The following is a 25523-nucleotide window of genomic DNA, read 5'->3' on the forward strand; positions in this document are numbered from 1 at the left end:
TTACAAAGCTAAGGATAAGGTGCCACAAGTACAAGTGTATTTTTGTAGCCAGGTTGTGGCACTCTTGTCTGAGCCAGTTAACAATGAACATTCCTGATTTACGTCCACCCAACAGCTTTATACAATCATCAGCGAGGTCCGTTTCCACGCCTCCTACATCACATTTGTGTGAGTACGTTGTGAGAAAATCTGTGCTGCTTAACCTACAGTCCTTCAGAGGGGCCACCGTGCCTAGAGGACATGGATAGAGAGCAACATCAGCATATGGTGGTGGTGACAACCGCTCTAATGATGCTGATCAATGCAGGGAGGATAATGCTGCCCAAAGCTTTGATGCCACCCTGCCTAAACTGCCAGATGCTCCCAGAAATGTCTAATCCACCCAAGTTTCTGATAATCAACATACAGGGGCTTCATCTAATTTTAAGAAAATTTTGCAGTCTCGCCAAAACTTCTAATCAACAATTCCTTGCATTTAAATGCCATTCATTAATTCCATGCTGTACTTTCTTTCAATGGCTTTGGACAATTTAACATTTTAAGCAAACGAATAGATCAGTAAATGTGTTTAAGTCAGGTCTCATGGACTACGTCTCTATGGCAGCGCTATTCCAAAATAAGATGTTTCAAAATAGCTATTAAGAAATATCGGATTTCAAAATAACATGCCCCCACACAAAATGCATTTTAAAATAGTACTCAGCTATTTTGAAATAGCATTTCTGGGTCCATAGTGCTATTTCAGAAAGTGCCATTGGCCATGGCTTATTTAGAAACAGTGCTATTCCGTACCTTAATAGCACCTATTTCAAAGTCTCTCTTTTGAAATAGGTGTTATTCTTTGTGGAATAAGGTTTACTGGAATGAAAATAACACACCTGCTATGTCAATTTTATTTCAAAATAGTGCGTGCCATTTGGATGCTGCCGAAGTTATTTTGAAATAATGGCTGTTATTTTGGGATAACTTTCCATGTAGCCACAGCCATCGAGTTCTGCATGCACAACTCTGTGTTTTCAGTTCTCTCCTGCAAATCTTTCCTTTGGTTTGGATACAGATTGCTTCTCACACCAAGTTTTTATGTCCTATCTTTGATCCAGCTGAATGCTAACTCTCAAAGCAAACTGTCCAGTTTTGCACAATTGTGACTTGAAACCATAAACTGGCCCAAGTCTGCAAAATCTTGTATGAACTCAGACTGAATGCAAAGTCTGTAGTGAAACAAAGCAAGTTTACTAGCACTATTTTCCAGTTTACTAACACTTCACTTCAGTTAGGACATATGCACCAAATTCAGCCCTGGTATGGCAGGCATAACTTGACTTGTACTTGTCTGCTGAGGCAGGAGTTGACTTTCTATTTTTTGTGCCTTATAAAGCTGAAAGTGGAAGAGAGGGCAAAGTTTTCATTTCGAGAAGAAAAATAATGTGTGAAAAAGAAATCTGGTAACTGACCTGATTAGCTCACTTGGTAGGATGTGGCAGATCCTTGATTATGAAGTACATTATACAGCAAGTTTTGGTCATTCAGAAGACTCTGGCATGGAGTGTGATGTATGAATACAGACTTTATTGGGAAACATCTGTGCTATTAGAGGGATCCTTATTCATAGAATCCCCATGAGAAGTGCACTGTGGTTTTGATAACATTTAGATAAGAGTTGCCACATTTAAGGTGAGTAATGCACAACACACGGGGGAAAAATAGACATTGGGCCTGATTCTCCTTTTACACTAAGTCCCCATTACACTGCTCTGGCAGTACACAGGGACCTTCATGTGGGCATAAAAGGCCTTAGTGTAACTAAAAGTCAGGTTCATCGTATCAAAGTCTAGGAATAAAAAGTTCGTTAAGGTGCTGCAGTCTATCTTCATTACTATCTAGGATGCCGATATGTAGCAGATCTAATCTAATCCAATCACACACATTATCAGCCTTTCAGCACACAGTATTACTATTTAATATTTATTTAACACCCTACATTTCCGTGGCACTTTCCCAGGGTGAAAAAGGGACAGCCCCTACCCTGAAGAATTTACAGTTCAAGGGCCCTAAGTTAGATAAAGACAGGGAAAGCTGTCTGAGAGAAAGAGAGACAGAGAACTATGGTTTGAACGAGGGTTTTAGTGGCAGATGTAGATGGAAGAGTTGGAGTTTAGAACTGTGTTACAGAAGAAGTGACAAGGTTTGGTGAGAACCAGGAAGTGAGGTGAGAAGAAAAGGCACTGGAAAGAGTTAAGTTCAAGGTTGTACTTAAGACTGACGAGGAGGGCAGGGGAGCTGTCAGCAGTGGTGGAGGAAATAGGAAGGACAGAAGGTAACTTGGCTTTAGCCAGCTGTACACTGAGAAAGGGAGGGGATATGCAGGAGCAGATAATGGAAAAACAGGAAGAAATGCAACTCTGGAGATGGGGGAGATGCCAGGAGTGGAGAGATACATGGAGGGATATCTGCATAAAGGTGGTATGATATTGTGAGAGCAAATGAGGTCAGCCAAGGACAAAAGAGCAAGGGTGGAAAGGGAAGGGGCTGAAGGCCCTGAAGAACACCAACACAGAGGGTAAAGTTTGAGTAGCTGCTTCTTGCACAAGGCGCTGAATAGTTCATAGATTCATGGAGTGTAAGGTCAGACAGAACCATTAGATCATCTAGGCTGAACACTTGTGTATCACAGGCCTTTACATTTCAATCAATCAGCTACACCTGTACTGAGCACAATCGCCATCCCACATTAAAAGCCTGGACTCACTAGCCACACGAATCTCTCCCTCTCCTCACATGGGCAGTCTTTTTTTTGCTCTGAGTCTGTGCAACACCCAGACAAGGGATTCTGGGTCCATGACTGAGGCTCCTGAGCATTACAGTAGTACAAACAAGCAATCAATAACAACATAGGCTGAACCTCCCTAATCCAGATTTGCCTAATCCAGCTACAATCTGGGTCTGGCACTGTCAGTGACCTTGTGGGAGCACTCATGAGAAGAACCAGTGGGTCTGTCTGTGCAGCAGCATTGCTGGACTAGGAGGCTGGGGGAAAGCAGAATAGCCATGGAAAGTGGAACCCCCAGCAGCTGGGGAGCAGTGGAATCACAAAGGGAATACGGGAGGCCCCATCTGCTGCTCGGGGAAAGTAGAGCCCCCAGCCGCAGGAGAAAATCAGGGAAGAGGGGCTGCATGGGGAAAGTAAAGCCCCCAGCAGCAGCTGAGCTCCAGCTGGCTGACAGAAAGGGAGCCCCAGGCTGCGCTGACCTCCCCAGTCTGAGAAATTCCCTGGTTCAGGACCCGTGAGGTCCCAAGGTTCCAGGACCAGGGAGGTTTCAACCTGTCATAAAGTAACCACAGGACATTGACTAGTCTACTTCATTCCATGAGGGCAGCCCTGTTGGTGTCACGTGAGGCTCTGCATGTAAGGAGGAGGAGATGTTTTCTTATGATTTCAGCAAAGGTATTTGCAGGTGGGAAGCAAGGAACTTTTGGGATCTAATCTAAGCGCTGACAGGCTCTCTGAAGCCAGGGCAGATGTTTCTCAGCCTGTAAAATGGCAATAACATTTGCCAATCTGACTGGGAAGTTAGTTGATTCCTGTTTCTTGACAGTTTTAAGGAGAGAAAGTTCTGCATAAAGAGATCCGCTATTATTGTTATTGCTTGAGATCGCCATCATTCTGCAAGTGGATATAAAAAGGCTGAGGAATAACTAAGTAAGTAATTTAACTGTCCCTGAAATGCCTGTGATTGACCAGACCTTCCTTCCCCAAGATACAGTGATTACAGAATAAATTAATTGCTTCTGCTGTGAAGGCTGCCCTCTCTAAACCCTGCTTCAACTTCAAAATTGTCCCTCTAGCTTCGTGGCACTGCTATCTCATGTATTTCCTCAAGATAACAGTGACTGTGTGTTTCCATTCAAAGCCAATTATAGTATATCGATTTTCATCAAACCAGCTGCTAAACAACATCAGCAGATGATGATGATAGAGGTGCCATTCAATGCTGCCACTTTGATTATCTGAACTCCTGCCTACAAGTAAGAATGCCCATCCTTAGATCTTTAGAAGTCAGCCTTTAAACTTAGACAGCTTAACAATGGGTGTCATGAGCCCATCAATGAGGTTACAGTCTTTTACATGTGGCCTAAGATTTGTACCGTGAATTCCCACCATAACCACTTTGACCTAAAAGCGCAAGGAAAGGCTCTGGCAGCCTAGCCCACACCATGCCTGGGCTGCCATTCCAGAGCACAGATAAAAGTGAAACCTGAGCAGAAAATGTTTGCGGTGCCACTGGCAATCAAGGTTTCCGTTGCCACAGTAACCCGAACACTTCATCAGCTCAGCTAACAGATGGCTAGTGAGCAACAGGCAGCATATGTTCCAATAAGCACTGACATCAGCACAGATGGAGGGTGGGCAGGAGGCTGGCCCTGAAACATAACCTGACATTTCCTTCTCATTTGGTGCTGCATTGTTATAGCTCACACAGGAAGATTAGCAGGAAAAAGTGAATAGCATTAGGGAATCTGCTCAAGAACCGATTACTAACACTTCACTGCAGTTTTAGATTTTTACTTAACCAGAGTGCAACATTGTTAACAACATTCAGAGGCACAAAGGAGAATGCAGTGGGTTTTAACGACAGGGGCTTTATTTTCATCATGGGCAGGTTTTCCCAAGAACACTAATTAACAGGGATTGCCACATTCTAGGTGTCTAGATCCCCAGTTCAATTGATTATTGCAGCTTTTTATTTATTTATTTTTTAAACAGAGTGCAACCAAACCCACACCGGCTTAAACAAAACCCCACAAACACCTTGTGAGATGGGCTATAACTTTACTTGCCACACAAATAAAGTTTAAAGATGGCTACCAAAAACAAAGAGCCCATAGCTACAGAAGAAAATCAGGGAAACATCCCTACCAGTGAGAGCTCAGCCACAGCTGGGCTTCAAGTAGTATTAAAGGATTCAGGCATCAGTAAGTAAATAAGTTACAGGCAGGGATCTCATTTTATATTTATGTACTTATGCTGGGTCATCTGGCCGGCTGTGTAAGGATGCTCTCCCAGAGCTCCCAAACACCTTTGCATGACAGATGGCAAGGTACTGACTAGATTGTGCCTCACAAGGAGGAGAGTGGCTCGGAGGTGTACAAATACTAAATATATAAATTGTGTTCCATAAATGTTCATGCACAAAAGCCTTCTGATAGGTCATGGTAGCATCAGGGCACCTTTTTTCTACTGATGTGGGTGAGATTTTCACAGGTGCCTCCTTTTAACACTACTAGTTGTATACACACCCAGCCAGTAGGAGAACAGACCCTTCAGTGCAGTCATACTCCACCTCTGAGTTGCAAACCCCAACGGGGCTGCCAAGCTAGTTTAGGGATGCTCTGCCCCCTTCCCTCCCACATGCTGAATGTTCCCAGTTGCCTGTCTTTTGCTGACCTGGATCTGTAACTGTCTCTCACAGGTGCCAAGATTGCCCCTGAACCCCAACACCAATTCCTGTGGCACCCCCTTTGAAGCTTTTATGGAAGTAAATCAGAACACTTGACTTAGCGCTGGTAAGTCTGAGGCTCCTCGAGCCCCTTTTTCCACATTAATTCTCACACCCCCTCTGCGACGTAGACATTCCTGAGCTCCATTTTGTAGAGGAGGGAAGAGCACCTCAGGCAGTAGCAGACCTCCCCCTTTCAAGTGGCCTCTCATTTTGTCATTTCAACAGTTTAATCTCAGTTTTAGACAGCTACTGTTATTCTGTGTACTACAGTACCAGCCAGATGCCCAAGCTGTGAGCAGGAGACTATTGTGCTGTGTACCGTACAAACATCTAGTGAGAGACAATCCTTGTTCCCAAGAGCTTATAACGTAAGCCCAGAAAAACCAAAAATATCCACAGGTCATTTTTACTGATGCAAATACCAATTTTGTATCCATGCAGGATTCTACTTACAGTCTAAACAGGCACGCATGGCAAAGTGTGGGAGAGGAAGCTGAAGCTCAAGAAAGCGAGGTCACATCCCCAAGGCTGCACAGCAGGTCACTGACAGAAGTAGGGATAAAAACTCTGGTTTCCTGATGCCTGGTTCAGTGTCTGACTTGCTAGACCACTATGCAGACCAGGCTGGAGATGATAAAGGTGCTGTGCTCAGCACAGAATGCCTGCCCTGCCTTCCTCTGCCCATTCTGTTTTCTGTAAAAAATGAAGAAAAAAAAATATAAATGCAGCTTCCCCTGGAAGGCACAAGACCCTCTGCCGTGCACTGTGTTCCCAGCCCGAGCTGGGGCACAGCTTACCCACCCTTGGAGAAGCACAAAGGGGGACTATATCTCTCTCCATGGGAAATGGACCCCAGGTGTCTTACATCCCTCCCACAGCCCAGTTTAGCAGCCGTACTCCAGTTCTGCCTATGTAACTGAATGGCATACCAGCCAGGCGCCTTTTCCTTCTGTATGTTCCTTGCATCTTCAACAGCTGCCCTGACCAGTTGCAGCTCACTGTGCCCCCAGGCAGGCTGACTTGGACACTCCTGTACAACCTGTGTCAGTAGCCGGGCTTTTAACGTTTCACCTGCTGATGGGCATTCTCTTTTTCTCTGTGCCTTCCCTTTCTTGACTCTGCATTCCCTCTCAACCTGCTGCATCTGCTTTATCCTCAGTTGTTCCCATTCAGGTTTCTGTTTATCCAAAAAAATGTTACTGACTGTTCTGGGGGTGGGGGCCCAGTACAAAAGCCTTGATGTGAATGCCTATGAAGTGTGAGAGGTTAGAATCCTTCTAAATCCAGATTGGGAGCCGGTTCTCCTTTCACAAGGCTGGCAGCCATCTAAGTTGAACCCAAACCCTGCATCAAAGTACCCTGGAACTTGGACTGGTGGTGAAAAGAGATGTGTTTTGTATCTTTGGTCAGTATCTGCTTTCTGTGGGGGTATCATGAGCTAACATGTCTGAGAGACTGAGGCTGGGGGCTCCATGTTATCATTGCAACTCTGAGAAACTAAGATCTATCTCCCCAAAATGCAATGATCTACTTCACGATATGTTACGGCTGACATTTGAAATACAAAAATGTCAGAAAATTCAAATTATAGTTCTCATAATACCTTACCTTTATGCGCCGATGGGCAGAACTTGAATTGAGCCGGTAGAGCTGGCACACACCCTCTATTCAAGTTCTGTAAATCTGACCAATACTTGTCCACTCTTATCAGGCACTGATGTGCTTGTTTATTGTGGGACGTGATTGAGGCACTCATCCTACATTTCCTAGAAAGTGTATGCAGCGTGGCACTTATATGAAATTTTGCCCAGTGTTGTGGGATTTAAAGTATTTTGCAAGCAAAACTTAGAATTCCTCAGGAACTGCTGCCACTTTACCGAACTTTGGGCAGGTCACTTCACTACTGTCTCTCAGTTTCCCCATCTGTAAAATGGGCATAATTAATACTTCCTTTGCAAAGCATGCTGAGATCTACTAATGAAACCAAATATCTGACTGAATGTCTTGCCTTACAGAATCAGTAAAGGGAATGAGCAAACATGTATACAACATGTACTAAAGGGGTGTTTGTCTCCCCAGAGACACTGGAAATAATTAAATGGGAAACACCTCCTCTCTGCCCCAGAGGTTGTGTCTATACACCAGCAACAACAAACATCACTTCAATGATCACCTAAACTAGAGAAACTGATGGTAGACTGTGCCTTGAGGCAAGATGGAGATACCTTCTGAAGGGGAATGATCCTTTTATTATAAAGCTTCTATGATTATATAATTTTACCATGTTGCTTTCTGCACATTTGCACAAGCACAGTGGAAGTGTTCCACAGCAGGCAGACTACAGAAGGGACACCTATTAGCAACTGGAAATCCCAGGGTCTGGTTTACTTGAGCTGTGGCCACCACTAGGTAGGCTAGCATTGAAGCAAGGCCACTGCCCTTGCTTTGTCAATGATGCAGCTGGGGAGCGCTATGCTGCTAACGATGACTTTGTCAATCAACTCTATACGCTGGGAAATAGTGCTTTGTTCTCTGTTGAGAGTCAGCTCAATGCTCTCATGGAAATGGATGCTAGTCTCCTTTCATAGACATAAAACGACAGTGTCTAAATTAGCTGTTACCATTGAAGAAAGAGATCTTGGAGTCATTGTGGTTAGGTCTCTGAAAACCTCCACTAGATGTGCAGTGGCAGCCAAAAAAGCTTACAGCATGTCAGGTATCATTAACAAAGGTATAGCTAATAAGACAAAGCATCATATTGCTGCTGTATAAATCCATGGTATGCGTACCTCTTGAATACTATGTGCAGACATGGTTGCCCCATCCCTTACATCCCTCCCGCAAGTTATACTGGAATTGAAAAAAGTTCAGAAAAAGCCAAGAACACAATTAGAGGTATGAAACCGCTGCCATGTGAAGAGCGATTAATAAGACTTTGTAGCTTGGAAAAGAGATGACTAAAGGAGGATATGATCGAGGTCTATACAATCATGACTGGTGCAGAGAAAGTAGATGAGAAAATATTATTTACACTTCATAACATGGGGGTGTGTGCCATCAAATGAAATTAATAGACAGGAGGCTTAAAACAAATAAAAGGAAGTATTTTTTCACACACCACCACTCGGGCAACTTGTGGAACTGTTGCCGGAGGATGTTGTGAAGGCCAGGACTTTTAACAAGATTCAAAAAAAGAACTAGATGCCTCCATGGAGGATAGGTCCACCAGTGGTCCCCCTTTTATTTCCCCCACTTCCCTCGCCTTACTCTCCCTCCCTGCTATATAAACCCTGGGTTCTAAGTGTCTTCTCCAGTCACCTGAAGAAGTGGGTCTTACACAAGAAAGCTCATGATCTAACAAATCTGTCAGTCTTTCAGGTGCTACAGGACAGCTTGTTATTTGTGAAGCTACAGACTAACATGGCTACCTCTTTGGGACTACAGGCAGAATGATTCACACCAGTCCAGCTACAACCCAGGGGATAAAATCCCAGCACAGACAGTCCTCCTTGCTTACTGTTTTTGGTTCTCTGTGTCTTAAATATTGAGTCTGTTCTGGTCTGGCTATGGTCTGAAGAAGTGGGTCTGTCCCACAAAAGCTCACCTAATAAACTATTTTGCTAGTCTTTAAAGTGCTACTTGACTGCTTTTTGTTTTGATAGCGTATAGACTAGCATGGCTTACTCTCTGTTACTAGATACAGCTATAGTTAGCAAAGACAATTACGAGACTTCTCGAGCATTTGCCCATGGGATGCTCAGTACAAGGGGCAGAAAACAGAGTGGGAGCCTTGGTCAGAGTAGTTGCTGAAGCACAACAGGTCACCGCATTGGTGCAGCCGCTTTGCCCACAGTCCTTATCACTGAGCTGCAATGGTATTATTCAAACTCCTGTGGATGGGGGCACTGTTGAGATGTGCTTGGAGGCAGCAAAGGCATAATGGCACTAAGGATGCTCATGCAACCTTGGGAATACAAATCCACCATACCAGGAGGGGGAAGCTGACTGGATCATGTGCGATTGCAGGACCTTTTTCAAATTCTCCCTTAAGTTACGTCTCCAGCAGAGTTCTTCTGGACCATGTCCACTGCTTTGCGGGAGTACTGGGCAATGACTGGGATACTCTACTAGGTATCCCCCTCTAGATCCCTGGACTTTATACCCAGAACCCTCACTCCCATGCCTGTTTTTCATTTGTTTTTCCCTGAAATGACCGGAGCACATTTGTGCATGGGCATGGAGAATTTGACAAGCAACTGCAGGTGCCTGGCCCAGTGCTGACAATTGCTTTTTCCCCCTCTACTGTAGGCAGGACTTGTGAGCCTGAGAGAGACTGAATGCTTTGTAATGGAGGTATATTGTAACATTTCTCTCCAGGTGGCACTTTGTTAACAACAATCAGAGCCTGATTGATCTCTGAAGGGCTAATTCTTATGTGGTTTGCAAGGACCCTAGAAGGAGCAAGTGTTGAGTGGGGGTACTTTAAAAGTATTTGTTGAAAAAAGAATAGTGGCATAAGAAATTTGCAATACAATGCCTGTGTCTCCTTTGCACCCCACGGTAATTTGTTCTTATTCCTGTTATTATCCCCTCAGGCACTAATGGTCACTTTATTAATTAGCTGAAAATTGCATTCTAGGTCAAATGGTAGCCCCTCCTCCCATTGTTGCAAATTGCTACTGGTGCAGCCCAGTAAATGGTAGTGTTCCTGCAAAATGGGAATGATCCTTTGCCTTTCAAAATAAAGCCCATGGGCCAGCTGCACTTTCCAGGGCTGCAAAAGGGATTTCAGAATTTCTAAGCAGAACACTTCCCCAGGCCTGCTTTTAAGCAGTCAGAAATTAAGAGGTCATTGTTAAGATTTCTAATCACAGCTGATTATGTTACTGTATGTGCTGATTTTTTACTCAGACAAAGCCTGTCGTCCAAGGTGCACCGGTTCAGCACCTCCTTGACAAGAGGGGCTGAGGTTTTCAAAAGGCACTAGTGATTTTTAGGTTGCTCAGTTTTTGGTTGCCCACATGGAAATACTTTAGAGGTGCCTGATTTTGACAGGGCAGGTACTCAACCCTTTTGAAGCAAGAATACTGCCCCCTTTCAAGACATCTCAGTTTTGGTGCCTAAAATCGCAGCTAACTGCCAAAAATTTGCCTTGCTGTGTCACTTCAAAGATATTTATACTAAACGTAGGAATGAAGCAATGTAAGTTTCAGAAAACACGTGCAGAAATATACAAACTCTTGAAAAGTCTTTAGGAAGGGAAACTTCTAATAGTGGTGCCAAAACTGTACTTAAAATATAAGGTATGTTTTCCACAGAATTCCCACTCCCCCTGCCATTATCGTTATCATTTTTAATATTTATAATCAGTAATGACCTACATTTGCAGCATCCATCAACTCCCTATTTTGTTGCATAGTGTCCAGGGATCGTGGAACAATTTGTATAGTGGGAGTGCTCAGGGCCGTTGAAACAGATGGTTAATCGTGCTTATGATGGAAACTACTTAAAGTCAGGGGTGCAGCAATACCTTCAGTTACAGCACCTATCTAAAGAAATGAAAAAATACAGGATGTCCCTTATGTAAGGGGTTGTCAGCAACCTTATACAGATGTTGTTTTTCCAGATCTTCACTGCTAGTACAAAGGAAGCCATTTACATGAAATCAGAGTTTTGCATATAACTCCCCTACCACCATATATTCCTTTGTGAATACTAGTAGTAATAGCTGTAATAGAAAATAGGCCAATTAATGGCCTAATGGCTAATTAGGGGCAGTTGGGAATAACTGATGCACCAACACAAAAGAGGAAATGCACATAAAATTGTATGCATCCTTACCCTCATCCCCTCTGCATCCCTCTTTGCACTTTAAATTGTATGCTCCTCAGATTATGGACCGTATCTTTCTATATGTGTACATGCACACTGCAACAGGCCCCAAGTCTGATCATGACACCTCTAGGTGCTACTGCAAAACAGAAATTACATGATAACTATAAAAGAGAGAGAGCTTGCTGATGACATTTATATAAAACACACATTTCAGATTAGTGAAATGAGACAAACACCAAATTTAAACATTGAGTTTAGTTTCTAATTTTACCATCACAGATACTCTCAAGTCTGTACTGGGCAACTCCCTATCTGCCCATTTCCTGCAATGTTTATTGCATACTGAAATAAGCAAAGCATAAAACAGAAGTTGAGATTACTACAACTGAGGCCCTGTCCACACTATAATAGCACTTTTGCTGAAGTAGCTAGCTATAATGTGATGATTTATTCGATGATGAGCTTTCGTGGGACAGACCCACTTCATCAGATCAAAGCTCACCACTGAATAACTCATTTTGTTAGTCTTTAAAGTGCTACATTTCTGCTGTTTTGTTTCACTGGAGTAGACTAACATGGCTACCTCCCTGTTACCAGTTTTAACATGGTTATGTCCTAACCATATTGTAACATTCTGCTCTTGCAATGAGTTCTGTGTAGGCAGATCCCTGCACTCATGGGGAGCTCATTGCTAGAACAATGACAAAGACAATATTAGTATTAAGTTACCCTTAATCACATGATTTAAAAGTTAATTGTGATTAATTATACTATTAATCACACTGTTTAATAATAGAATACAATGTATTTTAAATATTTTGTATGCTTTCTACATTTTCACACACTGATTTCAATTATAACACAAAATACAAAGTGCATAATGCTAACCTTATATCTATTTTGGTTACACTGTAAAAAACAAAATTAACAGTATTTTTAATTCCCCTAATACAAATACTCTAGTGACATGCCTTTAGCGTGAAAGGTAAACTCACAAACGCATATTTATGTACAAAAAACTGCATTCAAAAATGAAACTATGGAAAACTTTAGCATTTCCAAGACCACTCAGTCCTATTTCTCCAGCCAATTGCTCAGACAAGTAAGTTTGTTTACATTTGCAGGAGATAAAGTTGCCCACTTCTTGTTCACAAAGTCCCCTGAAAGTGAGTACAGGTGTTTACAAGGCATTCCTGTCACCAGCATCACAAAATATTTCCATACTAGGTGCACTCAAGAGTCATACACCCCTTCATGCTTCAACCATTCCGGGGATGCGCACATGCTGAGGAGGAGTTCTGCTTGACAGCGATCCGAGGCACGTTCATTTTCTTCGTCTGAGTGAGATGCCACCAGCAGAACATTGATTTTCTTTTTTGGTGGTTCAGCATCTCTAGTTCCTCACTGAAGTGTTGCTCTTTCAAAGCTTCTGAAATCACTGACTCAAATCGCAGCAGTATGCAGGCTAGCAGAACACGGGCCTGAGCATCTTTGGTTCAGAACACCAATCCTGTGAGTAACCACCACCAGCACCCCTTCAAAGCTACCAAAAGCAAGTTCAACTGTCATTCTGCACCCCGATTAGCCACAAGCTGAGTCCTTCCTTGGTGCTGTTGAGGTGGCTGTTCTATGGCTTCAAGAGCCAGGAGAGTAAAGGATGGGCTGCATGCCCCAGGATCAGTACTGGCATTTCAACATCGCTAATGGCAATCCATCTCTTGGGAAGGGACGTCCCTGCTTGCAGCTTTCTGGACAGTTCTTCAAGATGACAGTATCATCCCCTGATCAACCAACACTGATGTGGGTCAGCATTCCTGGGGGGGGGGCACCGCCATTTGCATAGCTAGAGAAAAGTGGTTCTTTCCAGTGATGTGACAAGGAGGTCTGGTGCCACCGCAGTTGTGTGTGTGCTACAGATGAGCTCTGCTGTGGCTTTGGAACCCCACTGCTGCAAAGCCCTCCACTGCATGCTGCACATTGCTCAGAATTACAGTCCTGCACAGCCTCAGATTACTGAATTTACGCATTTGCGTGACAATGGCCCCCCTCAGTGGATTTTCCAACTCCAACATGACCAGTAGCAATCTAGTGGTGCAATTTCCCACAGTGTAATTGCCACTTGCGTTTCTAATGTACGCCATCAATTTGCTGTCCATGGGCTAGAGGACCAAGGTGAGCTCAGCCTTTTTTGCCCCGTCACACATTGCCAAAACTTCCAAAAAAAGAGGCTATTTTGGATGGCGATGAGTTGCACAGTGCGATACTTATCCACAGTGCACTGTCCCATGCATTGAAACAAGGGGGTGGAGAGCAAGGGCAGAGAAGGAGCAGGATTTGGGGCAGAGGGAGGCACACGGCCAGTCACCACCGGTGTTTACACCCAGCTTTGGTTAGTTTAATTAGGACTCGCAGGAGTGTGAAAAATTCATTGACTGGTATAATCAGGTTGATCTGAGTCAAGTGTAGAGCTAGCCCAGGCCTGCGGACAGGGGTATGTGAAGGGGGCAGCTGTGTTCCAAAGGGGTCCAAAGTTCTGAGAAAGCCTATCAAAAGTGCATGGAACAAGGAGTGGCTGCAGCAAGAATTCACGCACTGCAGCTCATATATTGGACCAGCAAAAGCAGCAGCCTCAAATCAGTGATTCCACGTTCCCTCTCCACAGCACCAGAAAATGCGAGAAAACCCACTGGTGGTATGCCAGCTTCTGGCGGTGGTCCAACATAACAAGAAAAATGTCAACAGAGGATGCCTTGAACTTTCACTGGCAATTCTGAAAGCGCCCAAACCTCGCACAGCAAAAGCTCCAAGTAAATTCTCCCAAAAAGGTTTGGACACCCAGTAGTACATTTACAAGTATACTGAACAGCTGGTAGGAAAATAGGGGAGGTCTGCTCCCAACCATAAACATATGAAAGGAAATTAGACAAAATTAGTGTCATATTTAAACAAAGTGAAACCAGCATCAGGTTTTTTTGTATTAAAAATGCTGAGCTATTGTCAGTTTATTTAGCTGTGCTGCAGCTTTGTCTTTATATCAGAGTACATTTATTTTATTTTAGACAATAAAACACATACGAGAAAATCACAATGCCAGATTATGTACAGGTGACAGCATGTTTATGTTCACAGAACTTGCAGATTAGATGGGGCAAAAACTCAATGGATAGTTGGCTCAAAAGTGGATATCTGCACAAGACCTAAGGAATAACAGCACCAGCACTAACTAGCACTACATTGAACTAAAAACTGGCAACTATTAATTTGCAATCACTGCACCATAAGGATAAATGAAACCTTCACAGCAGCTATAGAACTAATTTGTTAATAAACCTTAACATTAGAAATAGACCTATTCTGAAATACAAGAATAATTTATGTATCTTCTTCATGACAAATATTTGTACACAGATTTAATCTACAACATACACCCTCCCTATTAAATGCACTACCCCACATGTAAAGGGGAAATCCATGTGACAAATTGTAGGCCTGTGAGAACTTACGGTACATGATTGGTTGCCACACCTGTGCACAGTCCACTAATTACAGGTTGAACCTCTAAAATCTGTGACTCTCTGGTCTGGCAACATCTGTGGTCCACCACAAGCACAGGCATTGCTGGACCAGAGAGCTGCAGAGCTCTGAGAATTGGGGGCTGGGAGTCCTGTCCTGGCAGCCACAGTTGAGCCAGCTGGGAAGATGGCTGTGACTGGCTGGGCCACAAGTGGCAGCCCACAGTGGGGCTGGCAAATAGTGACCTGCAGCTGGGGCTGTACAGCTGTGGGTGGGGCCAGCGGACTGTGGCCGTGGTTAAGGAGCAGGGTGGAGAAGGCTGGGGTTGGCAATCAGAAAGTAGCTGGTGCCCAGGAGGGAAGCCTGGGAGCGGGGCTGGAGGCCAGCAGGGGACTAATGTCCCCTGGTCTGGCAAGATCCCTGGTCCAGGATTGCTCAGGTCCCAAGAGTGCTGGACCAGGGAGGTGGAACCTGTGTATCTGGTGGGACCATTCTCAGCATTCTACATGTGCTGATGTCAATAGGGGTTTTGCAATTAACTTCAATGGAGACAGGATTTCAACAACTGGGCTTCAAACAGCTGGCAATTTGTTTTGTTTTGTTGCCCTCCCCCTATTCCCCACATTTCAAATGTCCTCCAAACCTAAAGATCCAAAGCTCAGGGTTAGCAATTATTTCTTATTTTTCTTCTTGGACAATGACAGGTTTACAGTCTGATGTATAAAGCTGTAAAGGGCTAGAAATGGGACCATCATGCAACTGAAACGCAAACTACAGCTTGAATCTCTCTCGTCCAGCACCCTGGGGACTTGACCAGTACCGAAAAAGAATTTGCCGGACCACGGGAGGTCAGTATTGTCTAGCACATTACCAACACCTCCACTGCTTACTGGGCTCTTAGAAATAATTTAGGAGTAAATTATAACTAAATCATAGCACAAAACACTGAGAGCCAGGACTGGCAGCTTTAAACAAACTTTTTGGGACCTCAATACTCTTGGCTACACCTATGATAAGTGGCTGTCCAGCAAACTAAAATCATGCTGGATTATGGATGTTGCCAGATGATAGAGTTACAAATTACAGAGGTTCAACCTGTAGTAGGTTTCCCACAGGGGGACACAGCATTCTCTTTTTCTCTGGCAGATTTAAAAATAGTATGACTTTAAAGCTATGAACAATTTTGTGTCTAGAAAAGCTGTTTCTAGAAATTTCTAAAATGTATTAGCTACAATTTTCTTTTTTCTTTGAGCCCTGCATAGGTTGTATCATGTAACTAAGCCATCTGGCTTTACAGGCACATAGATGCAAACAATATGTTTTTAAAGTATTTACAGCTATCTGAAATACTTCTAAAATACTTTTTCTGTACAAGATGTGGCATACATAGAATATGTGGCTGGGATGACTTCTTGGGGTATGTCTACACATCAATTAAAGACCCATAACTGTGGTAAATGATCTGAGCTCACAAGGTTCAGACTGATGGCTGTTAAACTGCCACGTAGACATTTGGGCTCAGGCTTAAGCTTCCAAAGCCTGTGCAGCAGCCTGAGCCCACATGTATATACCACAGTGAAACAGCCCTTTAACTCAAGTTAAGTCAGCTGGTGTAGGCCAATCACAGGTGTCTAACTGCAGCACAGACATACCCTTAAGCTCACTCATGGCTTTACCGCTTTAGATTTCCTCTAACTCCTTCACCACATAAAGGTGCACATTTCCCTTACTACCAGACTTCACAACAGTCTACCTGGACTTTTATAAAATGGCTATCATGGTAGTATTAGGTATAAAATAATTTAAAATTTGTCTCCGAGTGTAACACATGTTCTTGTCAATATTAAATTAGCAATGACGTAAGAAGAATGAGAAGTCAAAATGAAATGGGATTGGAAATACTGAGTAAAGTCAACACAACGTACTTGTAAATAAATCCTTCACGCCAGTGATCTAAAACTGTGTATTGAATTTGACATTTTCCTGATGGTACAACAGAAAGAGAAATTATTTTTATTATATTCCACTTATAGTACTTTATAAAAACATATCTTCTTATCACTTTTCATTCAGTTCCACTCATGGACAAAGTCATCTGGGCCATCTAAAACACAAACAGTCTGTAATGGGATAAGTCAGACATAAAAGCATCAACATTTAAACAATTTCAAATGGTAAAAGTCCATAAGACAAGCTATAACAAACTACTCCTGGAACTACACAAAATGAATAAGTGTATTTAAAAGTCTCCAGAGTATTTAGGATAATTTTTTAAAAAATGCTTAGCAGTTTAAGACCCTGTTTTACACAAGAAAATTGGGTTGGTTTGATTACATCACTGAAGAGTATGAAAAATCCACCTTAATTGTGTAGACAGTGCTATGCTCACCGAAGAATCCCTTCATTCACCTAGCTCCTCCCTCTTAGAGAAGTGGATTATCTCTGTCAATGGGAGAACTGCTCTATCAAGTCCCTCTGAAAAGCTACACTTAAAACCCTCTTGAAAAGGAGAGTACGGACTTGCCTATATTGCAAATGTCTCAGTGGTACAACTGTGCCATTGTAGTACTTCAGTGTAGACACTAGCTACGCCAGTATGACTGTTCTTATGTTAGGTTTCAGAAATACACTGTGGGGGGAAGGGGCAAAGGAAAGCCAAGGCCCACTATTTTGTCAGGAGGAGAGTTAAATAAGAGAGACAACAAGGATTCTGAGGTGTTTAATGCCCATTTTGCTTCAATGGTTACTAAAAAGGCTAATTGTGACCAGACCACCTAACGCAATTAACAACAAAGCACTGGGAGTGGGGGTGGTGGTTGTGGTAGGGGGTGAAGGAACATGAGACAAAACAGGAAAACAATAGGTTGGAGAATATTTCAATTTCAGAACCAATTATGTTCAAGACATCATGGAAGAAGGACAAAGTCCAAGAGGACTGAAGAAGGGTGAACACAGCACCCGTCTTTAAAAGGGGGAACAAAGAAGAGCTAGGGAATAATAGTTTGGTCAGGCCTTCCCTGACCTATGGGGACTACAGTGGCATAGCTATGCTGGCATAATATTGCAGTATAGAGGCACCCTACAGCAACAGAAGGGATTTTTCTGTTGTGGCTGGAAAACCACCTCCCCAAGTGATGTTAGCAAGGTCAACAGAAGCATTCTTCCATCCACCTTGCTGTAGCTACGTGGGGGGCAGGGGTTAGGTTTAGTACATCTGTGGTGTTCAGAGGTGTGGATTTTTCACACCCTGAGCGCTGTAGCTATCTCAATCTAAATTTAAAGTGTAGACCATGTCTAAGCCTAACTTCAGTACAGGGAAAAAGTATCAATGAATCAATTTGTAAGCACCTAGAGCATGACAGGTTGGCAATTGCTTTTCACCAAGGGTTTGCCAAGAAGAAATCATGCCAACCCAGCTTAATTTCCTGTTTTGCCAGAGTTACTGTCTTACTGGACAGGGGATTTGGGGAGAGTAGTAGATGTGATCTATCTTGAGATTAGACAGACTTTTGACACAGGGACAGATGATGTTCTCAACAACAGAAACACGGTCTAGATGAAATTAATATACAAGTGCACAGCTGGTTGGAAAACTCAAAGAGTAATCATCAATGGTTTTCTGTCAGAATGGGCAGGGAGAGGGTGTATCTAGTGGAATCCAGAGACATCTGTCCTGGGTTTTGCACTGTTCAATACTTTCTTTCAAAAATAACTTGAATAATGGAAGAGATTATGCTCCTGAAATCTGTGGGTGACAGCCAACTGGGAGGGGTTGCTAGCACTTTGGACGATAGGATGAGAATTCAAATCAGCCCTCATAAATTGGAGAGCTCTGAAATCAACAAGAAAAAAATCAATAAAGGCAGGTGAAGTGCTGCACTCTGCAAGAAAAAAAATCAAATGCATAAACATTAAATGGGGAATAAGTGAGCAGGAAGTGGTACTGATGGCAGGATGTGGCGTAATAGTGGAGCACAAACTTAAAAGGAGACAACAATGTGATGTGGTTGGGAAAAATGTTAATAACACTTTGGGATGCATAAACAAGAGTGTCATATGTAAGGCACAGGATATAATTCTGCTCACTTCGGCACTGATGAGACCTGAGCTGGAATTCTCTGTACAGCTTCTGGTGCCGCACTTTAAGAATGAGATGGACAAAATAAAGCAAGTCCAGTGCAGAGCAACAAAATAATAAAGAAGTTTAGAACACCTGACCTATTAAAGGCATAAAAATCCCAGACATGTTTAATCTTCAGAAAGAGGACCTAATAACAGTCTTCACACGTTAAGGGCTATTATAAAGAGAACTGTGATCAACGTAGGTAGGCAACTCAGCAGCCTGACGGCTGGAGAACTTCTCAACAAGATTTGTGATATGGATTATCAAGGAACAGTCAAGTAACTGCAACAGCCTCTTCAGTAAGGCAAAAGGAGATTCAGACTATATATCTTCATGTACTGAAAATGTTCCAATACAAAAATAAAGACATGATGTCTCCAAAACATATAAATGGAAAAGAGTGATTATCAGTAAGTTTCATAAACATCCTCTTGGACCAATTCAATCCCAAGATATGAGAAAGCTAAGGAAAATACCAAGCAGTAAAAGATAATATGGATGAAGACAATTTTCAGTTAGATTGTTGTGCTACAGACCAGCAGTAAGATAACCAGCTTTTTAACTCTTCACCCATTTTCTATGTGACCAGAAAGTTGCTGACACTTGACATTTTTGCTTCTGAATAAAATCTGCATGCTTCGTTTTTAATGAAGAATTTTTATGCTTACTGCCAAATGTTTTTGCCTCCTGGCAGCAATTAGACAAAGTACCTCAGACTGTTTTACACTGAATGAGTATGCAAGTGGAAAATGTAAGACAACATGTTCATGTGAGCAAACGTTTTCTTCCATAAAAAAAAAAAAAAAAGCTTCAGGACAATACTTGTAATATCAGTTAACCAGTATGTACCCTTATGGTTTTGGTAACATTGCTATTTGCTCTATCATTTTTACTTATTTACATCACCTATTACATATACCTGGCAACGACTGCTACAACAGGGCACATCATCCATCAATAGTATATGTGCAAGCCATGCGAAAGAAGTTCGTCTTAGAAGGAAAAGCTCTAAGACTAAGGAATTCGGAAACAGACTGACGCGCGGTTATTGCAATCGACCGTGCAAATCCAATACTGGACGGATAAGCCACGAGAGAAGCTGCAGACTCAAACACTGCCCATACATCCTCACCACCGCTGCTAACCACCGTCGCTTGAGACGAAAAGGGGCCATAGCGTAGTACATATTTACTTAGTAATGACTGTAATTGCTCTGTCCAAAATGGATGAATTTGCTTGTTAAATAAATATTTATGTAACATTGAGGCACTTGGATGGGCCAGTGATCATAATGCATCAGCCTCTACTGCCTGGTCTGAAAGAGTCAGCTGTTTTAACCAGGACTAGTCCTATGTGTTTTATCACCTAGGATGTAAAATGCTTTTAATGCTCCCTCCCTGAGCCAAAGACATTAGCATAAATTAAAACAAAAATGACAATCTTGACAAGAAAAAAAAAGGGGGGGGATTGGGGGCTGTCTGATGTGATTTGGCACCCTGAATGTAGTGATGCAAGGCCACCACCAAAGGAGGACAGAGAGCCACACTCAGTGTATGTGGCTTACTGAAACTGTGCTGTAAACAACAACGAAATGTATCAGTATTTGAAAAGATGAAGTTCCGCCCTTCTTGGGCATGGCTGGGAAACCATCAACAGACGCTGCACCTTGCTACAATGAGGGAATCCCCAAGGCATTAGAGACAGTGCCAGTGGGCACTGGTCACTGAGAAGGATTGCAGGCAGGAAAGCACAGGGTTTGAAGCCTGGATTCCTGTGCATAGGCAGGTCCCCAAAAGGAGTAACTAGGGGTGAGGGTGGGTTTCCCCAAAAAGACTAAATCTAAACACTACATCATAAATTAAAAACGGTTAAAACTATCGATAAAGCTACATCTAATTATGACTTTGTAGGAAGAAGCCAAAACTACAGACACTGGAGATTCCAACCCAGAGCATGCAGCTGAGAGAACGAAATGGGAGAAGACTAGCCCATCCTGACTTTTATACCCTCAGAGAGAGGTAACAGGTGAACCAGGGTACCTGCCCAGACTGACAGACCCTACTTTCAAATTCCCTAGTTCTGGACACATGGTGCATGTCTGGAACCATGCCATGGAATGCAATAGGTACCATCACTCAGAGAACTCTTCTAAAGCTAATAAGGCCTGCAAGAGAGTTTTGGATGTCTCGACTGAAAAGGATGATCTCAGAAATACTTCAGAGGCAGATGTGGTAAGACTTAGAAATAGCCTGGATGTGCAGCACTGTTCCCCTCCTAAGCGGCAATGAAATGCTGCTGGCACTTAGAAATCAGCAATTGCATTCCAACAGGGAAGTACTAGTGTTTCACTCCTAGGTGAAGTTTAACTTCAAGATCTACCTTCATGTTTCAATTTCTTCAGCTGACTACAGGAAGAAGTGTACAGCACAACCAACAGTATCCCCCTATTTCAAGAACCAACACAGCATATGTGCTAGACACTGTTCTTGATGGACAAACTAAGTTCTGATCTGCAATGTAAGACTATATTGAGAAGACCTAGTTACGTTACATGATTATTATTTGTGAGAGGCCTTGCTTCCCCGGGGCCGGGAGCACTGGTGGCTACCGCAGCTGCCTCAGGCAGGAGAGCCGACAGTCTCCACTTCCTCAGGGCCCCAGCACCATTGGCTGCCGCTTCCCAAGGGCTCCTGGCCCTCCACCCCACCCCCCCGGGTTCACAAAAATCAACATTCACAAGGGTTCTGAACACAGAACCCTCGCAAATGTTGAGACCCTACTGTATGTGTTTTTTAAAAAACATAATTGGATAGTGCCAAGCAGTAACCAGATACCTGTCTCTGGTTTTATGGTAGTTAGTGAAACATTAACATTAGATCAGCCTTAGTGCGGAAAAGACATAATGGGCTGAACGCCCACAACTCTGACTGAAATCACAGGAAGATGCAGCCACTCTAACTTTTGTAGGTAAAGATGCTACCTATGGAAGCATAGATAATCTAATATAATCTATCTATTATGATCTCATTCAAACCCATGACAGACCATCTCTGCAATCTTTGTACTTCCATTATTTACCGGGGAGCAAGCTGGAATCTTCTCCTCTGGTCTCTGTGTCCTGATCCATTTCCTCTACCTGGAGTATGGAAAGGGAAAAAAAATGATTTTTCTCTCAACATTCAAGCAGGAAAATAACTTATTAATGGTAGTATTTGAAGTAACAATTCACTGAGGTGTATTTTGTAAAATGAACTTTTCCCCCTCATTTACTGTCACAATCCCTAGCTATTTCTTATTCTATATTCGTTTCAAAATAATTCACGTCGTACTCATTGGCAGCCAATGTTTTATAAGTGTAGGTGGCTAAAACGAACGGCAGACTTGCTCTTTCTAAAGACACTATCCCAGCTAACTGCATAACAACTTCATTTTTAATACTCGTACAGACAATTACTTGGAACTGTAGATGGACATACATTATTGTCTGCAAACCAGGTTGTACCACTTAGGGAAAGATCCAGGACAATGTGATCCTTTGGACTTATCAATACTCATTTGTTATTCCTTTAATCTGCATCTTAATTTCATCCTAAATTTGAGTGATATTGACATAAATAGCACCTTTATATCAATACGTACCCACTCTAGAGCAAGGGGGTGCAAAGTAAGGGGTGGGCCCCCTGGGGAGTGTGGGGGTGTGGTGAAATTTCCTAAGGAGGCTGCAGCATGATTGGCTGCTGGATCTCAGGCTTTTCCACCTCATTACAAATGTTGAAATACGTTACTGTTTTTCTGTGTGTATTCACGTTTATATACTGATCAGTAAAGTTTTCACATTCTACATACTTATTTTCTCACACGTGCCAAAAGGGTTTTTGTTTGGTTTTGTTTTGTTTTTTTTTTTCAAATGAACCTAACCAAAATTTCCATCAGTTTGGATTATATTAGACAGCTGTGGGGGAGGGATGGGGACAGGGGCTGCTAACTTCAGGGATGAAAAGTGGGGCCTGACATAAAACTTTGCTCATCCCTGCTCTAGAGGACTGTACTGCATTAACTATATAGGTTTCTATAGGAAAAACTCTATAAAACTGTGTGAAGACCAGCCCCAACTTCAGTAATGAAATACCATCATAACTGATTTTCACTACAATTCAAACTGCACTAGCCGAAACCACGTTTAAACACAATTCTTGCGAGCAAGACATTACCATTGCAATACCAGTGGTGACAAGATTTAACTATATCATAAAACATAAGAAGTCACGCTATAAACTAAGGCTCTACAGTACAGTTGTTGGATATCTGGGAGAGTGATTTGTTGAGTTTAAACAGGCTAAAGTTGTCTTAACTACTTGGCCATTGATGCATTTTCACTAGCCCAATGATGATCCACTATCATTCATATAGGTAACTCATTCACCTAAGACGTGACAGACCCAAGTTCAAGTCCCTGCTTTAAAGACTACTTAAAAACACAGAACAGCTTCTAGGAGAGAGTGAGAAAGACCCATATCAACATATCTCATAGTCCAGTGCCTAGAACAGTTTCCTACAATGGGGAAAGACCCGAGTTCAAATTTCATAGCATGCAGACAAGGAAATTGTACCTGGGTCTCCCAGGTTCTAGGTTCATCAAAACAAAAAAGCAGTCCAGTAGCACAAGCCCATCACCTAATAAATTATTTTGTTAGTCTTTAAAGTGCTACTGGACTGCTTTTTTGTTTTGTTAGTATATAGACTAGCACAGCTATCTCCCTGTTACTATTCTAGGATAACGCAGGGCTAAAACTTATGGAGGTGGCACTTCCTCATATTGTGATATGTTGCTCGCCTTTGTCAAAATATTTGACAGTCAGGGCAAAATATTTTAACGTTAACGAAAGTTTTGGTAGGTTTGGCTTGGTCAAAACCGTTCGACAAGCTTGACACAAATTTGCAACGACCTTTCTGATTTACATGAAACTGCATTTTTCACTGAATAAACTATTGAGCTGAAGATGTTGTCCACTTCTATTGTCAACTCCCTTTCCCACATATTTGGCTCACTGAGGCAATGGCTTTTTAGACAGACTCCTCAACATCACTGCAAGAATCACTATACTTAATAAAACTGTTGTTGGGGACAACCATAAACAGCACAGAAAACTGTTGTGAATGCATACAAGCAGACTGTTTATAACCACTATATGAATAAAAAGAAGCTACTGAAAATTATGAAAGAGCTGAGTAACAGACAAATAAGATGGGTTTAGGTGGTATTAGAGGTATTTTGAACAGGGAAGAATGAAGGTTTTTTTGGGTAGTGGTTTGCATAGTGATTAATGAGCATTTTTCTTTTTATTAATGTGAGTATGGAAGTTTGTGACAGAATTGTTTATGTATCCTTTACTTGTGGTTTCTGATTTCTGAGTTCTCAATGCTTTATTTATTTTTACTGATGTGTGGAAAGATACAGTGTGCGCTGTAATCTTAACAGTCTTTGCAATCTTAACAATTAATGAAGTTTTCTTTGGGAACATATTATGCGTCTCTGTGTACATGAAGCTAGAAATTCTGTTTCCTAAACTGGTTTTAGACATAATTTAAAACTGATTTTGGCTAACTTAGTTGAGTATGATCAAGCTGTCTTGAAGGCAAATTTAGGGACTGTTTCAGTATTAAAATGTGTGTGTTTTTAAACAGTAAACTCATTAACAACAAAACAAAATAGGTAGCACTATTCCCAGCCCAGAGTAGATGGAGGCCCTATTTGGGTGCTGCTTTATCTATATATTGAGAGCCTGGAGCTCACTACAAACGTGTGAAAAACAGAGTAGCCTGTGGCTGACTTGAGCATGGAAGTGTGACCCACTGAGACTATCACCACCATCATGCAACACTGTCTTAAACGGGAGTGACTATCCTCTGATCATGATAGTACACTACATGCTGGGACCCAGAAGCACCATTAGCTTCAACACTCAATTAAGGAGGGCAAGTAGCTACCTTCGGTTCAGTACTCTATGCCTACGTCTGCACAGCAACTAGAAACCTGACACTGGGCAGTGCCAGCCAAGCTGGGCTTGTGGGGATTAGGCTGTGAGGCTTTTCACTGCTGTGTAGTTTTGGGATCAGGCTGGAGCCCAGGCTCTAAGACCATGCGAGGGGAGAAGGTCCCAGAGCTTGGGTTCCAGCCCAGACCTGGAAGTCTGCACAGCAATGAAACAGCCTTGCAGTTCAAGTCCCATGAGCATGGGACAGGGGGCATAGGACAGCTGTGGATGTTTAATGTCTGTGTAGACATATCCTGTGAGCTACAACTTTAGCACTTGAGTTACATGTACTGTAGAATAGTATGGCCAACACAAATCTGCTAATACGAGATTTAAAACTAGAACGGACAACACAATAGAAAATGTACTGCAGGGAAAACCCTTACATGCATAGGAACAGAGTTCAAGAAATTCAACAGGTAAAGATGGTGCAGTGATTTGGGTGCTAGCCTTTGCCTTTGGGAGAGCTCAGTTTAAATCCATGCTCTGCCACAGATTCCTGTGCGACTTGGGCAT

The 25523-nt window shown here is 42.6% G+C and overlaps 1 protein-coding gene across 12 annotated transcripts in view; it reads right to left on the reverse strand.

The window, feature by feature from the left end:
• The window catches only part of FAM120B (family with sequence similarity 120 member B), a 155632-nt gene that overhangs the window by 65492 nt on the left and 64617 nt on the right, over positions 1 to 25523 (reverse strand). For 5 of the 12 annotated variants that reach the window (XM_074990207.1, XM_074990208.1, XM_074990210.1 and 2 more), the window contains exons 11-12: positions 22051 to 22108; positions 5955 to 6194 (exon numbers count right to left, since the gene is read on the reverse strand). In XM_074990207.1, coding sequence (XP_074846308.1) covers positions 6104 to 6194; positions 22051 to 22108 — 149 coding nt within the window. In that variant the 3' untranslated portion in view covers positions 5955 to 6103. Of the gene's footprint in view, positions 1 to 5954; positions 6195 to 11342; positions 11473 to 11687; positions 16970 to 22050; positions 22109 to 25523 lie in introns of those variants that run through there. The other 7 variants (XM_074990215.1, XM_074990219.1, XM_074990216.1 and 4 more) reach the window with 7 other exon arrangements.

This window comes from Carettochelys insculpta, chromosome 3 (assembly GCF_033958435.1).
Source record: "Carettochelys insculpta isolate YL-2023 chromosome 3, ASM3395843v1, whole genome shotgun sequence".
NCBI classification, from domain to species: domain Eukaryota; kingdom Metazoa; phylum Chordata; order Testudines; family Carettochelyidae; genus Carettochelys; species Carettochelys insculpta.